This window comes from Microplitis demolitor, chromosome 5, assembly GCF_026212275.2.
Source record: "Microplitis demolitor isolate Queensland-Clemson2020A chromosome 5, iyMicDemo2.1a, whole genome shotgun sequence".
NCBI lineage: Eukaryota > Metazoa > Arthropoda > Insecta > Hymenoptera > Braconidae > Microplitis > Microplitis demolitor.
Window position 1 is genome coordinate 5,306,428 of NC_068549.1, and position 15,180 is coordinate 5,321,607.

Here is a 15,180-nt window from a genome sequence, read left to right on the forward strand (position 1 = left end):
AAGTCGTGACATAGAAACGCGCTGTAATATTTCTGTAAAAAGTTTTTGATAAATATTCATATTCATCATCATCACATATTATTATTTATCATATATAGTTACCGTAAAAAAAGTTATTGTAATATAATGAATTATTGAGTATTCATAATTTTAAATTTAATCCTTGAATCATAATTTAATTATTTAATTAAAAAAAAAATAAATATGAATTTTGTATATAAAGGGATAATTTTATTATTTAGTATTTTTCCATTTATAATAGGGGTATGTATTTTATATATTTATAAAATAATTAATCAATAAAAAATATATTTTTTAACTATAAATTAATTATTATACTTTTTAATAATATTTATATAAATAATTATTTTATTAAAATTCACATACTCAAATAGTTTATGATCACTATTTTATTTGTGAGTGTGAATGTGCCAGGTATCAAACAATTTATAAATTCTAAATAAGTAAATAAATTAATTAAAATGATTAAATTTAAAAAAGTGCGGCTACTAATTTTTTAAATATTTAAATACGCATTTTTAATTTTTACTCTGCTTAAATTTTATTTCCTCATTCAAATATTCAAAGTTACCAATTGTCTACAGTCATACTGATATTTCTTAAATCTATACCTAATTCATTAAATAAGTCAATTAAAATAAATATATATCATTGGTATTTATAAAATTATTCATAAAATGTAAAGAAATGTAAAAATAATTGACGCGATTGATAAATTTAAAAAACTTAAAAACTATAATTTTCATTAATCAAAATTTTAAATTTTAATCTGTTTATTTGCAGTAATAATTAAATTAATTTTTTTGTTATTTAGAGTGAATTAGATTACGATGGCTGGTTGCAAATACGTTTATATCATGCCTTGAATGATAATCCAGTAGCTCACTTTACGGAGAGAGGAAACATAACAGTTTCTAGTATTCGAAATGGAGTTTCTAGTATAGCTCAGGCTGGTTTAGATCCATCGCAATTAACAGCGATGAAAACTCTAGCAAATAATGGAAACAAATATCGATTAAAAGCCGTTATTCGCACATCTTCGGGATCTGAAACGACATTTTTGACATCTGTACCCGCAGTAAGATAATTATAATAATTTTAGTCATAATGTTTTGTCAAAAATATTTAAAAAATAATTATTGTATTTTTACTACAGTGTCATCTGTTCGGAACTGAGCTTGAAGATATTTTAACAGTCTGGTTGGACATAGCAGGAGAACCAATATCAGTATCTCAAGTTTCTCCGGGTCCATGTATGTTAAATTTACCAACAACAAAGATGTGGACAACTAGCGTACAAATACGATCTCCTGACGGAGGTCCAACTCCTGATACAGCTTCATACATTCTTAAAGTGGAAAATGAAAAGGCAGCAAGAGAAAGAGGCGAGACCAAAGACAATCGATCATTCCTTGCTAAATATGTAAGTATTTATTTATCTAAATCATAAATTATGAATAGTCATGATACTGAAGTTAGCCGATGTCTAAGAATTTTTGAAATTTTTTTTTTAAAATACAGAAATTTTTAATTGTCTTCTAACCTCAGGATCATAATAGAATTGTCATATATCAATCAAATTTAAGTACTTTAAATAATGATCCAAAAGTTAGCAGACAATTGAAAATTTTTGTTCTAAAAAACAATTCACAAATTATTAGACGTCGACAAACTTCAGTATCGTTTTAAATACTAGTTATATTAAGTTAAAATTATAACGATTCATATAAATTTGATATACAATAGGAATCAGTTGACAGTTTTTTAGATAGAAGGTGTTATAATTAACGTTTATTTAAAATTTTTGTACAACGTTTCGTCGGTTTCCTGACTTTTGCAAGTACTGGAAAGACAAGAATTAATAATTAACAGGAATTCAATTTAACAATTAACATTTTTACCAGTTACTTTAATTTTTGTATATAAATTAGAATGGTTCATTTGGAACTATTTTTTTTTCACTCCCACTCCAAAATATCGTTGTAGACATTGAAACTGTGAACTCATTCCTGTTGTATTAAATATTATCTCGAATAAATTTTTTAAATAATATACTAACAGTAGTAAAATAATAAATATGAAGAACTAATAAATTTATTATTACTTATAGTGGATGTATATCGTTCCTGCGTTAATCTTCGTAGTCTTAACATCTGCAGCTAATCCTGACGCCGCAGCTGGAGGTGGGGGCGGTGGTGGTCAAAGACAATAATTTTAATGCAATAGTTAATTTGTTAAAAAGTAATTTTTGTTAAATAATATTTATTTCTTCTCTACCAAATACTGCATTTGTAATTTAAATAAAGATTTAATAAAATCTATTCACATAATTATTAAAATTTATATTTATTTTTATTTTATAAAGACAATTGTAATAAAATCGATGTCAGTGAATTTTTTATGACAGCGTTAAAGTAAAAATATTGATTAAGCTAACGTGTATTACTGTCGTGAGAAAATCAATATCTACGTGTAAACACCTGTATAAAAATAGTAGCTTTGACACAAAATTTATAAGTAATGTTACAAGTATATTTACGATGGCAGCATTTACATTAAATCTTGATAGAAAAATTTTACCAACTCTTGTAACTTGTGGTAAATTTGATGGCTCTCATGCTTGTCTTGCAGTTGCTACATCCTCAGGTAATGTTCTTATTCACAGTCCACATCGACAACTACCGACAGATATTAATGAAACTCCAGAAGATAGCTTGGAGAAACGACTAAAATGGAATGGAGAACTTGCAGAACTTCAAATTGGCAAACAAGTAATTTTTTTTTTTTTTAAATTTAATAATTTTTTTATTAAGTTATGTATTAATTTGATACATTTAATTTTAGGTATTATCTCTGTGTACTGGTCGTCTTACAGAAGACGAAAGAGATATTCTTTTGATTGGAACTCTTACTCATATTCTTGCTTATCAAGTGGAAGAAAATGCTGACCTTTTTTATAAAAATGTAATTATTCAAAATATGTACATGTATTATAGTGGCAATATTTTTTCGATTTTTTTAATTCTTGTGTAAAAACAAATTCGTCACAAAAAGATTCCAAAAAAGTTCGACTTGTAGAACTTGTAAACTTTAGACAGATTAGAAAGTAAAAAGTTCCAAATTAGAGGTTTTTTAACTTTTTCGGAACGAGGGTAACATTTTGTAAAAATACATAAGTTATCTCTCCCAAAGTTGCCAAAATTTTTTGCTTATTCAAATTTAAAAGTAAACAATTAAAATCGGCCTGAATAATGGTACTAAAGTTAGCCAACGTCCAATAAAGTTTAGATTTTTTTTAAAATAATAAACTATAAAAAAAAAAAAATTTGAAAAAATTGCACCTGCAGTTTTTAAAATTTTCTACATGTGTATATTTTTAGTTTTTGATTTTTTGTAGTTGATCTATTGGAAAAAAAATCCAAAAATTACTTCAGGATCATGCCAGAATACGATTTCTTGGAACAAATTGACATTTAAATGCATATACCTAAAGAGCTTTCAGGAATTTTGAAAACTTTGTTAAAAGTAAGTTGTAGGGAATGAAATGATCTACAAAAAAGTTCCTATAGCTTTTTAAGATAAGTCTGATAGTTTCGCCGGAAACATCAAATAATTCTAAAATTTACAATGGATCCAACTTAGACCTTGAATAACTTTTGAAAAATTAAATTTATCGAAAAATGATAAGAGACCTTCTTTGTAGTGCGTTTGATTTCCAACAAAAATCTCCATTGATTTTTCCTATCACTGATTTCTATTACTGATAACGAAATAAAATTTCACTTTAAAAAAAAAAATTTTTCCCATATTATTTAAATGGGAAATTAAAAATTGCGATTTCGCGGTTGTTAGTATTAAGAGCTCAAGTAACAGTATTTTTTTCCTTCATCTCGAACAATATTTTCCGTATAATTAAAAAAAAAAAAAAGTGGATTTTTTGAATCAGTCTAATATCCATCCGTTTAATAGATTCCAGACGGTGTATACTCTATTACCATTGGTAAACTCAGCTGGTTATCAAATCAAGTAACAGTAATTGGTAGTAATTGTTCCATTACTATCCTTGATGGGGAAGGTAATGAAATTTTCTGGACAATTATGGGTGGTATCGTTACATCATTAGCGATATTTGACTTTGATGGTGACGGCGAATCTGAGGTAAATTATTTACTTGCCTTATGAATTTATGAAATATTATTTAATTTTGAATAGTTATTAACAGGAACTGAAGACTGTGAAATAAAAGTATTTAAAGCAGATGTTATTTTATGGGAAATTAAAGAAACCGCTCCAGTAACAGCTCTTTTAGCTTTACCTGGACGACAATTTGCTTACGTAGTTGACAATGGAACTGTTGGTATTTACGAAAGTGGCCAGAGACTGTGGAGAATTAAAGTAAATTTTATTGTGATTATTCGTTTTATTTGATCATGATATTTTAATTAATTTAACTGTATATTTATTATAGTCAAAACACAAAGTTGTGTCAATAAGAAGCTTTGATGTTAATGGTGATGGTAAATTAGAGCTTGTAACTGGTTGGAGTTCTGGAAAAATGGATGCAAGATCTTGTGTTACTGGAGATGTTACATTTAGAATACAATTGAATGCTGGAGTTGCTGGAATAGTCGAAGCTGATTATCGTCGAACTGGACGACCAGATTTAGTGATAGTTTCTATTGTAGGAGAAGGTAATTTAATTTACTCATTTATTTATTTGTATTATGATAAAAAAATCAATCAAGTAAATTAACTTGTTCGATGGTAATAAGTATGTAATATTTTGTAGTCCGGGGATATGGAGCTGGGTTGATGATAAGTACACCGGAACCAGGCGAACTGATCAGAAAATTTATAGCAAAAAAACAAGCGCTTTTGATGGAACTCCGTCAACGTGGAGCGAATTTTCAAAATTATCTTGGATCTAAATTAGCTGTCAATATGTTTCCTGGTAAAGGAGCTGTTAGGCTTGCACTAGCTGCGGGTCCTGGGTTATTAATTTACTGCGTAATTGTATTTGCTGAGGGTGTTTTTGAAGGTGAAACAATGGTTGTTCATCCAAATCGACCGGAAGAAGAATTAGAAATTGAATTAAAGCCTGATGATAATATGACTGTTGATATTCATGTTAAAGTTTGTGTTGGTACTGCAAATACCGATTTGTATCAGGTAATTTCATTTATCCACTATATATATATATATATATGATATATTAGCAGGGTAAGAAAAATTGTCAAAATTAGAGCTTTTCATATCAACATCGAAGACTTCCTGATAATAATTTTCCATTTCAAAAACATAGGAAAATTTTTTAGAATTTTATAACTCATTAATGAATAAGTATACAAAAAAGATCAATACATATTTTTGTAGAGAATTGAATGCTCTACAAAAAAAGTTTCTTATCATTTTTTGATAAATTCAATATTTTAAAAAGTTACTCGATGTCAAAGTTAAATTTATAGAATTTTCATTATTTCTACTTTTCTGGGGAAACTATCAGATTTACCACTAAATGTCATAGGACTTTTTTTGTAGACCGTTTCATTTTCAACAAATTATCTTCTACAAACTTTTAAAAATTCCTGAATACTCTTTAGTTATCCACGTTCAAAAATCAATCAGTTTCAAAAGTCGTATTATGACTGATTTTAATTCTAATGCAAATATCTAAAGAGCATTCAAGAATTTTGAAAAGTTTATAGAAGATAATTTGGTGGAAATGGAACGGTCTACAAAAAAGGTTCTATGACATTTAGTGATAAGTCTGATAGTTTCCCCAAAAAAGTCGAATTATTGTAAAAATTCTATAAATTCAACTTTGACCTCGGGTAACTTTTGAAATATTGAATTTATCAAAAAATGATAAGAGCCTTTTTTTGTAGATTATTCAATTCTCCACAAAAATATGAATTGATCTTTTCGGTATACTTATTCGTTGATGAGTTATTAAATCCTAAAATTCAAAAAAGTTTTACCATGTTATTTAAATGGAAAATTGCAATCAGGAAGTAGAATTTTTTTTACTCTGCTGAAACTTTTGGAAGTGTATCCTCGAAAAATATAAAGTAGTCGACTTTTCTTAACCAGTCTAGTACATATGTATATATAACAAACACTAATTTTTTTATTTTAGGTTTTTGAAATTGTACGGCAATTGCCACAATTTTGTATGTATGAAATAATATCACGACCGGAAAATTTGTCTGAAGAGTTTAAAAACTGTGGAGTAGTTTTTGAGGTAATTACTTTAATTAAATTAATACATGTATTGTGTCTACAATTTTCCAACATAATTTTTATGTTCAAATTTTACTGATATGTAGATTTCCGAGAGACTAAAACGTATTGCTTTGTGGCTGAACCAAAGTTTTTTACTTACTAAAGAATTTGATGTGCCAGACGAAGGTCCTACTGCAGGATTTATTGAATTTTGGCTACGAGGAATGAGAGATAGTTATATTCATTGCATTCGCGCTAGTGCATCAGGAAAAGCTAGTCTTCAAACGGAAGATATGAATTTTGCTGGTGATGTAATTCAATCCCTAGCTACCTACTTGGGTATTCAAGAACTTGGATCTGAAGCCAGATTTCCAATTGAAGAACTAAAATTATGTAAAGCTCTAGAACGTGTCAAAGGTGCTGTTTTAAAAATTCAAACATTAACTATCATTTTATTTATTAGCATGAATACTAATAACAATAACATTAATTAATTATTAGGTTTACGTGAAGTTGATGCCAGGCTCCAAGCTGATGCAGCAGGAGATTCGACTTTACTGAAAAATCTTGTAATCCGATTAGAAGATGCTAGAATTTTGAATGATGTTGAAGGTATGAAGAAACGGCTTTTACAACTAAAGAATGTTAATAGTGATCTTATGAGAGAGAATGAGATTAGAACGAATAGTAGCCGAGAGCTTGCATCAACGTTAAGAGAATTAAATGTAGGAGTTCGGAAGGCTTCAAGACTTCGAGGTAATAGTTTATTATGAAATTTATTTATTTAAGGTAAAAGATCTAGTACCCGATCAGAGAACTATTACCCGGTTATTGAATGGATTTTTATATCTATATCCTGATAGCCACGCTTTAAATATAATTGCTTAGCAAGTTCTGCAGTGAAGCATCTACGGCTAACTTAACGACAAGTTTCTGGTAAGCCTATGCTAGATAATACTTGCATGCAAATTGATGCAAATTACTGCTGTCATCTGAATGTAATTTGACAAAAAAACTAGCCATCAATTTGAAGTGAAACTTTCCACCAATTTAACGTCATTCTCTGACAGTAACACTTGTAGTCAAATTTTGAATTCAAGTTACAGACAATTTACTGTCAACTTAAAGGTAACTGCTTACTCCAACACTTTCCTTTAAGTTGGCTTCAGAATACGGCCGTAGCTTGGTTAACTCACGGTTAAGATGGCTATCAGGGTATTTAGTAAAATTTAGTAAATATCGATATACAAATATATGAGTAATCGAATAATAGTTTCCTGATTGGATACTGGGTCTGTTACCTTATATTATATTTATTAATTTAACATTTTCTTATTATTTAGTGGGTCGTGCTTCGACAAATACTATTTCTAGATGTAGAACGGCCATTCAAGATGAAAATCCTAAAGCTCTCATACAAGCATTACAAAATGGATAGTCTTTTAAAACTGAGATTTCAAACGTCAATAAAAAAAACTTTTGTTACTAACAAATTTCATCGTACAAAAATTAATTTTTTTTTTTCTAATTAAAAGTTATACATTATATTACTCATAGACATTATATAAAACTAAGTATGTTAATTAAAATATTATGTACAATAATTGTAAGTTATCTACTAAAGACAAATTTATAAATTAAATTTTTCACAACACAGAGCTGGTCCATTCTCTTCATACTCATCCCTTGTTACCAGCATAGAATTAAATGTTGATTTTTTAGAAAGTGCTTTTCCTCCTTCCCAAGCATAAGTCTCAGGTCTAAAAATAAAAAATAAATAATTTAGAAATCGATCTATACTACAAATTTTATTTAAAAAAAAAGAAAAAAATCAAAACTCACTTTTCTGGTAGAGTTACATTGATATTAAATTCGTCAGGAGCTAAAGCGCGAAGATCTTTATAAATTCTATCACGAAAACCTGGAAATTTAGCATTGCCGCCAGTTAATACGATATTTAATAATAATGATGGCCAAGTTTCTTCATCACACGCTTTTACAGAATCCATAATAGCTTCGGGAATTCCCATTTGACGAATTCCAACATCTGATGGATTAAATAAAATTTCTGGGATAGCAAATCTTTCATTATTTAATCGAAGTGTTTGTTGTTCTCCTTGTGGTTCTGGATCGCGAAGAAACCCTCGTCTGAGTGTCGTGTAATCCGGAAGAACGTAATCCTTAACGATAGAATTATTTTCTAATTTACATTTAGCCAATTCCATATCTTTGAAAAAATCTTGTGATACAAAACAAGAGTCCTCTTTAGCCTGATTAATAACATAAGTTTCATCCATGACATGTAACTGCCGATAAGAAATAATTTCCTTTAAATGATTTGTCAACAATTTTCCACCGACGTCAATTCGTCGTATGCCATCTTTATATTTAACTCCATTAATATAAGGTACGATATGAGTGAAACTGTAACCCGTGTCTACAACTAGACAAGCTTTGCATTCTGGATTAGACGTTTTGTAATTAACATTAGACAAAGTTGCTGCATTTATTTGTAAAAGACTCTGACACTCGTATTCTTCGAAAAAAATTTCAGTTGTTGCTTCTTGAATAGGCGCGAAATTAAATAATGGTTCTGTTATTATGACAGAAGTTTGAGTTAAATTAACTGAACAACATTCTTTTGAAAATATGTAATCCCATACTGTTTTTTGTATGTCCCAATTAACGAGATATCCTTTTTGAAATGGAAGCATGTAAAAAAGTCCTGATGCGTCACGACAATCTTCTATTTGATTCCCTACGAATGGTCTACGACGTTCACTTTTAGCTTTCATGATGCAATTGGGAATTATCCTATTATATAAACATAAAAATAATAATTAGTAAAATAGTATGTACATTTTTAAATAATTAAGTTGAATAAGTGAAAAAAAAAACTGAATCAACTAAAATTAATATAAAAAATGAGTATGGTTGTAGCTGAGGAATTTTTAAATTTTGAAATAGATAAATAAAATGTAAGATGAGTGTGAATGTAACTGACAAGTGGGAATTTTTTAAATTTTTTAATAAAGAAATAGAATTTAATCAGAACGTGCATTTTATGCAATTTGATTAATTTAATTTATTAATTGAAAATTAATTTGTCTTATGCCTGCTACATTTATACTCGTAAATGTAAGTAGAATAGAAATTTTAAAATGCGTATTTAGATAATTAAAAAATCAGTACGCGAATTTTTTTAAATTTCATTATTTTAAATAATTAATTAATTTATTTAAAATTTATAAATTGTCTCATATCTGTTATATTCACATTCATATATAAAAATTATATATGATACTCAAAATACGAGTGTGAATGTATCAGACAAATTTAAAATTATAAATAAATAAGAAAATAATATTTACAAAAAATACACTTATTAATTTCAAAACTTTTTAAATGCGCATTTAAATAAATTTTTTTTATTAATTATTTACTGTATTTATTAATAACTTTAAATTTGTCTGATGTCTGCTACCTTCACACTCAATGATCTTGAAGTTAGCAAATAGTTTAAAATTTTTTTATTTTTTTTTTCGACAACTTAATTTTTAAAAAAATAAAAATTAAAAATATGCGCTTGTAGAAAATTATAAAAACTATAGGTGCAATTTTTTGAAATATTTTTTTTTTAATAATTTATTGTTTTTGAAAAATTCAAAAATTATTAGATGCCGGCTAACTTTAGTATTATTCACACTCATACTCAAAATAGCTGACGTCTAATAATTTTTGGATTTTTTTAGAAATGGTAAATTATAAAAAAAAAAAAATTACACCCAAGGCTTTTTAAGATTTCTACATGTGCATATTTTTAGTTTGTTTTTTTTTTTTTTTTTTTTTTTTTTTGTAATTGACTTGTTTATAAAAATTTTAAAATACTGACAGTAGCAGACATTTAAAAATTTTATTCTATTAAATAAAGTGATAAAATATTTTTAAAAAACGGAAATTGCACATGAAATTTTTTAAAATCTTTTTGTGCTTTTGGTAAAAATTATATTTTATTTGCAAGTAACTCATTTATAAAAATTACAAAATTTTCGGATGTCTGCTACTTTCAGGATCATAACTTACATGGGAGAATCAGTGGAAAATCCAACTTTTGCAGTGTAAGCACCATTATCGATAACAAATGTCATCTTTTTAATTTTCAATCTATTATTAAAAAAGTTGAATATTTATGCATAAAAAATTTTATTAACAAGATTCAAATAATTTTAAACTACCGGTAAACAAAAACTGACGTATATAAAGTGTTTATAACCTCGAATTTAAAAATCCCACCATCGAGGTTCGATTTAAAGCCACCTGGGGCAAATATATAAATCTTTCATCTTAGTAATGAGATTACCATCTGGAGTAAGATAACAATAAAAACAATTTTAATATCAGATAAATTTTGACTGGAGAATTCAGTTTCTCTGTCCCAAATAAACATTTGATAGTGAAATTCTAGTAATTTGAAAAAGTATTTATTTAAAACCAAAAGAATAATTTTGAAAATAGGATTCTGCGGTTTAGCTAAAAAACTTCCCACTGCTTTCCAGCTTTTGAAAAAAATATTTTGCCAAGAGATTTAAAATGATAAAAAAAAGAAGTGATTTTTAAGTTTATTTTCCATTTTAGATTCTGCGGAGTTCTGGTTTTTCAGTTTTTTAGATCTACGATGGATTAAGACAAAAAAAAATACAGAACAGATAATAATAAATTTAACGTCAAAATTCATGATATCGACTGTTAGTAGGTTGCATATTGATTGTAAATCTCTATGAAGAATAGATTAAGAATTGGTTTGTTGTAGCTTGTTTGTTATGATATATTCATAAATAATCAATATTATGTTGTCAAGTTTTATTAAATTTGGTAAAAAATATGGAAAAGCTGATTACAAACAGTTACAAAATTATTTTATAATAAATAAGGTATGGATTTAATAAATTTTATTTATCAAAGATTTTTAAAAGAAATTTTATACAAGTAGACTTTGATCTATGACATTTAAAAATCTATTATCAATAAGATTTTACATAAATAATTTTTTTTGCTCATAATGTATTTATTTTATTTCAAATATTATTGATATCGAATACACAAATGTTTGAATTTTATTTTTACAGGCACTTGCTTTTGAATATCCATTAAAAATTGATGCACATGAATTTCGAACTGAAAAACCGAAATTAAATGAAGCGCCAATCGGAGATGGAAAATATTTCGAATCTGAGGATTTAGCAGTATCTGATATTCCGGATGGTGCTAAATTATTAATTGGGGGTATAGGACTTAGTGGATATCCACAAAATTCAATCGATGCAGTTAGCAAAACAAAATGTAAAGATTTAACAGTAATATCGAATACTGCCGGTTTTCATGATATTGGCTTAAAAATACTGTTAACACAACAAAAAATAAAAAAATATATTACTTCATATGTTGGAGTGAACCCAGAGTTTGGAAAGCAATATCTTAATGGTAATTTAGAATTGGAGTTTACTCCACAGGTACGACTATTTTACTCACAAAAATATTTCTACGCTCTTTTAATTACACCAAAATCGGTCCAATTGCATACTAGCATATAGAGAATTTATTATGGAACAACCCAGGCAGCATTCAAGTCGAAATGACTGCTTTAAGACGTCTTTTTGAAGGTGTCCTCAAGAAGTCTTATAATGACTTCTTAAAGATGTCATTTTTAAGAACTCTCAATTAAGAGTTTTTGAAGACTTCATAAATAAGACGTCAGTTTTGTGACGTCTAAATGTACTGTTTTTTTAACTTTTTTATCAAGTCAAAATTAAGAACTCCCTAAAGACGTCATGGCAAATTCATATTGAAGTCTTATTTGCGAAGTCAGAAAAAAGAACCCTTTTTAAAGACGTCTTACTGAGTTCGCTAGATGGCTCATTCGACATCTTGAAAACTTCTTTATGATGCTGGTAAGACGTCCAAATCATAAATAGGAACTCATTCAGAACTCATCAAGATGTCACTTTGCTATCTGGGAATTTGAACCCAATGTTAACTCGATTCGTTATTTTATTAATTTAAAATTAATTATTTAATCTCAAGAAACCAGTGCTGTCAATTGTCAAGGGTGAAATTTTGCAGACACGATAACTCTCAATAGACACAATTAATCGGCCCGACTTTTTTTTATTATCTTTGTATTCTTTATCACAAGAACCCTATGGAAAATCACTATCAAAATTCCTTTAGTTTAATTGTAATTAATTAAAAACGTAAAACTGATTATTCATGAAAATTTTAGCTGCCATTTTTATTTTTACTGTTATTATTATCTTTTTTATTTTTTCTCTCCATCAACTACTGGCAGCACTAGCGTATCAATATAGGTTTAAAATTTGAAAAAAAGCGCGACATCTAAGACAAAAAGGCGGGATATTATATGATATAAAATGAGCGATTGAGGTGTAGACTTTTGGAATTTCCAATATTTTTTAAATATTAAAAGGGTGTATTAGCAGAACGTCTTAGAGCTGGAGGTGCTGGTATACCGGCATTTTATACACCAACTGGATATGGAACAGTAATCCAAGAAGGCAATTTCGTAATGAAATATGATACTCAGGGTAATCCTGAAATACTAAGTCAACCAAAACCTGTTCAAGAATTTAATGGAAGAAATTATATTATGGAGACTGCAATTACTGGAGATTTCGCTTTAGTAAAAGCGTGGAAAGCAGATAAAGCTGGAAATTTAGTTTTCAGAAAATTAGGGAGAAATTTTAATTCTGTGGTGTGTAAAGCCGCTAAAGTAACGATTGTTGAGGCTGAGGAAATTGTCGAAATCGGTCAACTTGATCCTGATAATATTCACGTTCCTGGAATATATGTAGATAGAATTTTCAAAGGACAAAATTATGAAAAATATACTGAAGTAAGATTTAAATATTTATTTATTTTTTTATAAACTTTATTATTATTGTGATAGTTTATTAAATATTATTGCTTAGTTAATAAAAAAAATCGTAACTCACTCAAAATCATCACCTGTGACTAAAGCAAAAGAAATAATTATTCGACGCACTGCACTGGAATTTAAGGATGGACGCTATAGTAACTAAAATGGCATTTAATTTAAGTGATTATTGATAAATCATTCATTTAATTAAAGTTTGAATATATTTTAAACAGTAAATCTAGGTCTTGGAATACCAACGTTAGCTGCTTATTATGTTAAAAATGATACGAATGTATCATTACACTTTGACGCAGGAGTTTTGAAGTTTTGCTATCCAGGAAATGATCCGGCTGATCCTGATTTAATGGGACATGGAGTAGAACCGATGGCAGTTCTACCTGGTACTTCTTTTTTCAGTTGTGATGAATGTACTGCCATGATCACCGGGTAAAATTTAATACATTTACAGCCGGCTACTCGTCATAAGCCTGGTCTAGGGGACGTAGGAAAAATTTTTCGTAGAATTTCAGTCTTCCCACGACCGTGCGTTTAGTTTTGTTCTCGGCTACCCGTTATAAGTTCGTTTTATTTTACGTCATTTTAAACGTCATATTTAAATTTTGTTACATACGCGACTATCCCGTTTTTTCTGGTGCTTATAGCGCTAAAATAAACACTTATCTTTTTACACTAATAATTATTTAAATGCAAAAAATTATAATGATAACGGTATTGATTACAGTAATAATAAAAATAATAATTTTATTGATCAACTTAATGCTCAATAAAACTTTTCACTTGTAACAGAAGCTTTGGATGTAATTCATGATTACAATTATGAATAATAAATTATATTTTACTTAATAATGATTAAATTATTATCCGCGAAACGTAGATAGTAAATTTTCATCATTAATGTGGATATTTTTTCCTATTGTTAGTTTATAATTTAGACAATTTCAACGGAGGCTTATAACGGGTTCTCTAGTACGAAACTCTTTAGATTAAGTGGGGAAGCTGTTCAGACTCAGTAGCTCCCGATTGAGGGGTAGAGGCTTATAACGGGTAGTCTGTAGTTTAGTTTATTCACTTGGTCACAATTAAGACAACTTTAATTTTTCAGTGGTCATCTCGATGTGACTATTCTTGGAGGGATGCAAGTTTCAAAAAAAGGAGACTTAGCTAACTGGATGCTTCCTGGATCAATGGTTACAGGAATGGGTGGAGCAATGGATCTAGTTTCGGCTCCAAGAACAAAAGTAATTGTGACAATGGAACACACAACTCGCGATGGCAGCCCCAAAATTATGGAAGCTTGTACTTTGCCTTTGACAGGTATTCATTCTAAGAATACTTTCAAATACACTTATATAAATGTTATGTTTTATTATAGGCCAACAATGCGTCGACATGATTATCACAGATTTGGGAGTGTTTGAAGTTACTCGAGGTGAAGGTTTGCGTTTAATTGAAATAGCACCTGACGTTGACATCAATACAGTTATCAATTCAACTGGTTGTCAATTTTCCATTGCTGATGATCTTAAAATTATGGGGCAAATAAGAGATTAAAATTTATTAATTTAATGTATATATATATATATATATATATATATATATATATATATATATCTCTAACAAGAGCCAGTGGCCAGAAATCTGTACTTCTGTTCACATGCATGAGTGAGTTCGTACGAGTCGTAGATGGAAACCGATCATGAATATGAAGAATACAGGTAAAAGATTGCCGTAATTAGCAATAATTAGCACCGACGTATCAAAGACGCAGATGCAAAGCTCATTGGTATCAAAACCATCAAGTTGACGTAGCAAACAGCTGCTACACAGAAGCCATTTTTAATATTTATTATATAATTTAGTAAACACAATATATTATAAAAATTTTATATTTAATAAACTACAATATAAGTCTTACTCATCAATATACAGAAAAATTAAAATAAATATAAATATATGTAAAGTAAAAGACCTAGTTCCCTGAT

At 28.3% G+C, this 15,180-nt stretch overlaps 4 protein-coding genes across 5 annotated transcripts; 3 read left to right on the forward strand and 1 right to left on the reverse strand.

Moving 5' to 3' along the window:
• Nucleotides 1-36: 36 nt before the first annotated feature.
• Nucleotides 37-2,342, forward strand: LOC103568188 (ER membrane protein complex subunit 10). The gene is made up of 4 exons (XM_008544933.2): nucleotides 37-264; nucleotides 836-1,099; nucleotides 1,178-1,444; nucleotides 2,132-2,342. Exons 1-4 carry the CDS (start codon nucleotides 205-207, stop codon nucleotides 2,231-2,233), a joined length of 693 nt encoding a protein of 230 aa, XP_008543155.2. The 5' UTR covers nucleotides 37-204; the 3' UTR covers nucleotides 2,234-2,342.
• A 219-nt stretch (nucleotides 2,343-2,561) lies between these two features.
• Nucleotides 2,562-7,683, forward strand: LOC103580729 (Bardet-Biedl syndrome 2 protein homolog). Its single transcript, XM_008562604.2, has 10 exons — nucleotides 2,562-2,792; nucleotides 2,866-2,985; nucleotides 3,991-4,179; nucleotides 4,234-4,416; nucleotides 4,490-4,712; nucleotides 4,811-5,190; nucleotides 6,158-6,262; nucleotides 6,348-6,660; nucleotides 6,745-6,999; nucleotides 7,587-7,683. The coding sequence occupies exons 1-10, from the start codon at nucleotides 2,562-2,564 to the stop codon at nucleotides 7,679-7,681; spliced, it is 2,094 nt and encodes a 697-aa protein (XP_008560826.1). The 3' UTR covers nucleotides 7,682-7,683.
• Nucleotides 7,684-7,780: 97 nt separating this feature from the next.
• Nucleotides 7,781-10,410, reverse strand: LOC103580704 (actin-related protein 6). Of its 2 annotated transcripts, none has more exons than XM_053739502.1 (3): nucleotides 9,615-9,679; nucleotides 8,086-9,057; nucleotides 7,781-8,003 (listed from the first exon to the last, which is right to left on the reverse strand). In XM_053739502.1, the coding sequence occupies exons 2-3, from the start codon at nucleotides 9,036-9,038 to the stop codon at nucleotides 7,874-7,876; spliced, it is 1,083 nt and encodes a 360-aa protein (XP_053595477.1). In that variant the 5' UTR covers nucleotides 9,039-9,057; nucleotides 9,615-9,679; the 3' UTR covers nucleotides 7,781-7,873. The 2 variants fall into 2 exon arrangements, with proteins under 2 accessions (XP_053595477.1, XP_008560793.1); XM_008562571.3 differs by lacking the exon at nucleotides 9,615-9,679 and adding an exon at nucleotides 10,327-10,410 and having other exon boundaries at nucleotides 7,788-8,003.
• Nucleotides 10,411-10,930: 520 nt separating this feature from the next.
• Nucleotides 10,931-15,112, forward strand: LOC103580711 (succinyl-CoA:3-ketoacid-coenzyme A transferase, mitochondrial). The gene is made up of 8 exons (XM_008562580.3): nucleotides 10,931-10,988; nucleotides 11,054-11,174; nucleotides 11,370-11,753; nucleotides 12,728-13,153; nucleotides 13,230-13,332; nucleotides 13,411-13,624; nucleotides 14,301-14,512; nucleotides 14,571-15,112. Exons 2-8 carry the CDS (start codon nucleotides 11,091-11,093, stop codon nucleotides 14,747-14,749), a joined length of 1,602 nt encoding a protein of 533 aa, XP_008560802.1. The 5' UTR covers nucleotides 10,931-10,988; nucleotides 11,054-11,090; the 3' UTR covers nucleotides 14,750-15,112.
• The last annotated feature ends 68 nt before the right edge of the window (nucleotides 15,113-15,180 follow it).

Coding starts and splice junctions, on each gene's coding strand:
- LOC103568188 (XM_008544933.2), top strand. CDS start 205: ATGAATTTTGTATATAAAGGGATAATTTTATTATTTAGTATTTTTCCA. Junction 265..835: donor TTTTTCCATTTATAATAGGG/GTATGTATTTTA, acceptor TTTGTTATTTAG/AGTGAATTAGATTACGATGG. Junction 1,445..2,131: donor GATCATTCCTTGCTAAATAT/GTAAGTATTTAT, acceptor TATTACTTATAG/TGGATGTATATCGTTCCTGC.
- LOC103580704 (XM_008562571.3), bottom strand. CDS start 10,391: ATGACATTTGTTATCGATAATGGTGCTTACACTGCAAAAGTTGGATTT. Junction 9,058..10,326: donor TTTTCCACTGATTCTCCCAT/GTAAGTTATGAT, acceptor TTTATATAATAG/GATAATTCCCAATTGCATCA. Junction 8,004..8,085: donor AATGTAACTCTACCAGAAAA/GTGAGTTTTGAT, acceptor TTTTATTTTTAG/ACCTGAGACTTATGCTTGGG.
- LOC103580711 (XM_008562580.3), top strand. CDS start 11,091: ATGTTGTCAAGTTTTATTAAATTTGGTAAAAAATATGGAAAAGCTGAT. Junction 11,754..12,727: donor AATTGGAGTTTACTCCACAG/GTACGACTATTT, acceptor AAATATTAAAAG/GGTGTATTAGCAGAACGTCT. Junction 14,513..14,570: donor TTGTACTTTGCCTTTGACAG/GTATTCATTCTA, acceptor GTTTTATTATAG/GCCAACAATGCGTCGACATG.
- LOC103580729 (XM_008562604.2), top strand. CDS start 2,562: ATGGCAGCATTTACATTAAATCTTGATAGAAAAATTTTACCAACTCTT. Junction 4,713..4,810: donor AGTTTCTATTGTAGGAGAAG/GTAATTTAATTT, acceptor AATATTTTGTAG/TCCGGGGATATGGAGCTGGG. Junction 5,191..6,157: donor CAAATACCGATTTGTATCAG/GTAATTTCATTT, acceptor TTTTTATTTTAG/GTTTTTGAAATTGTACGGCA.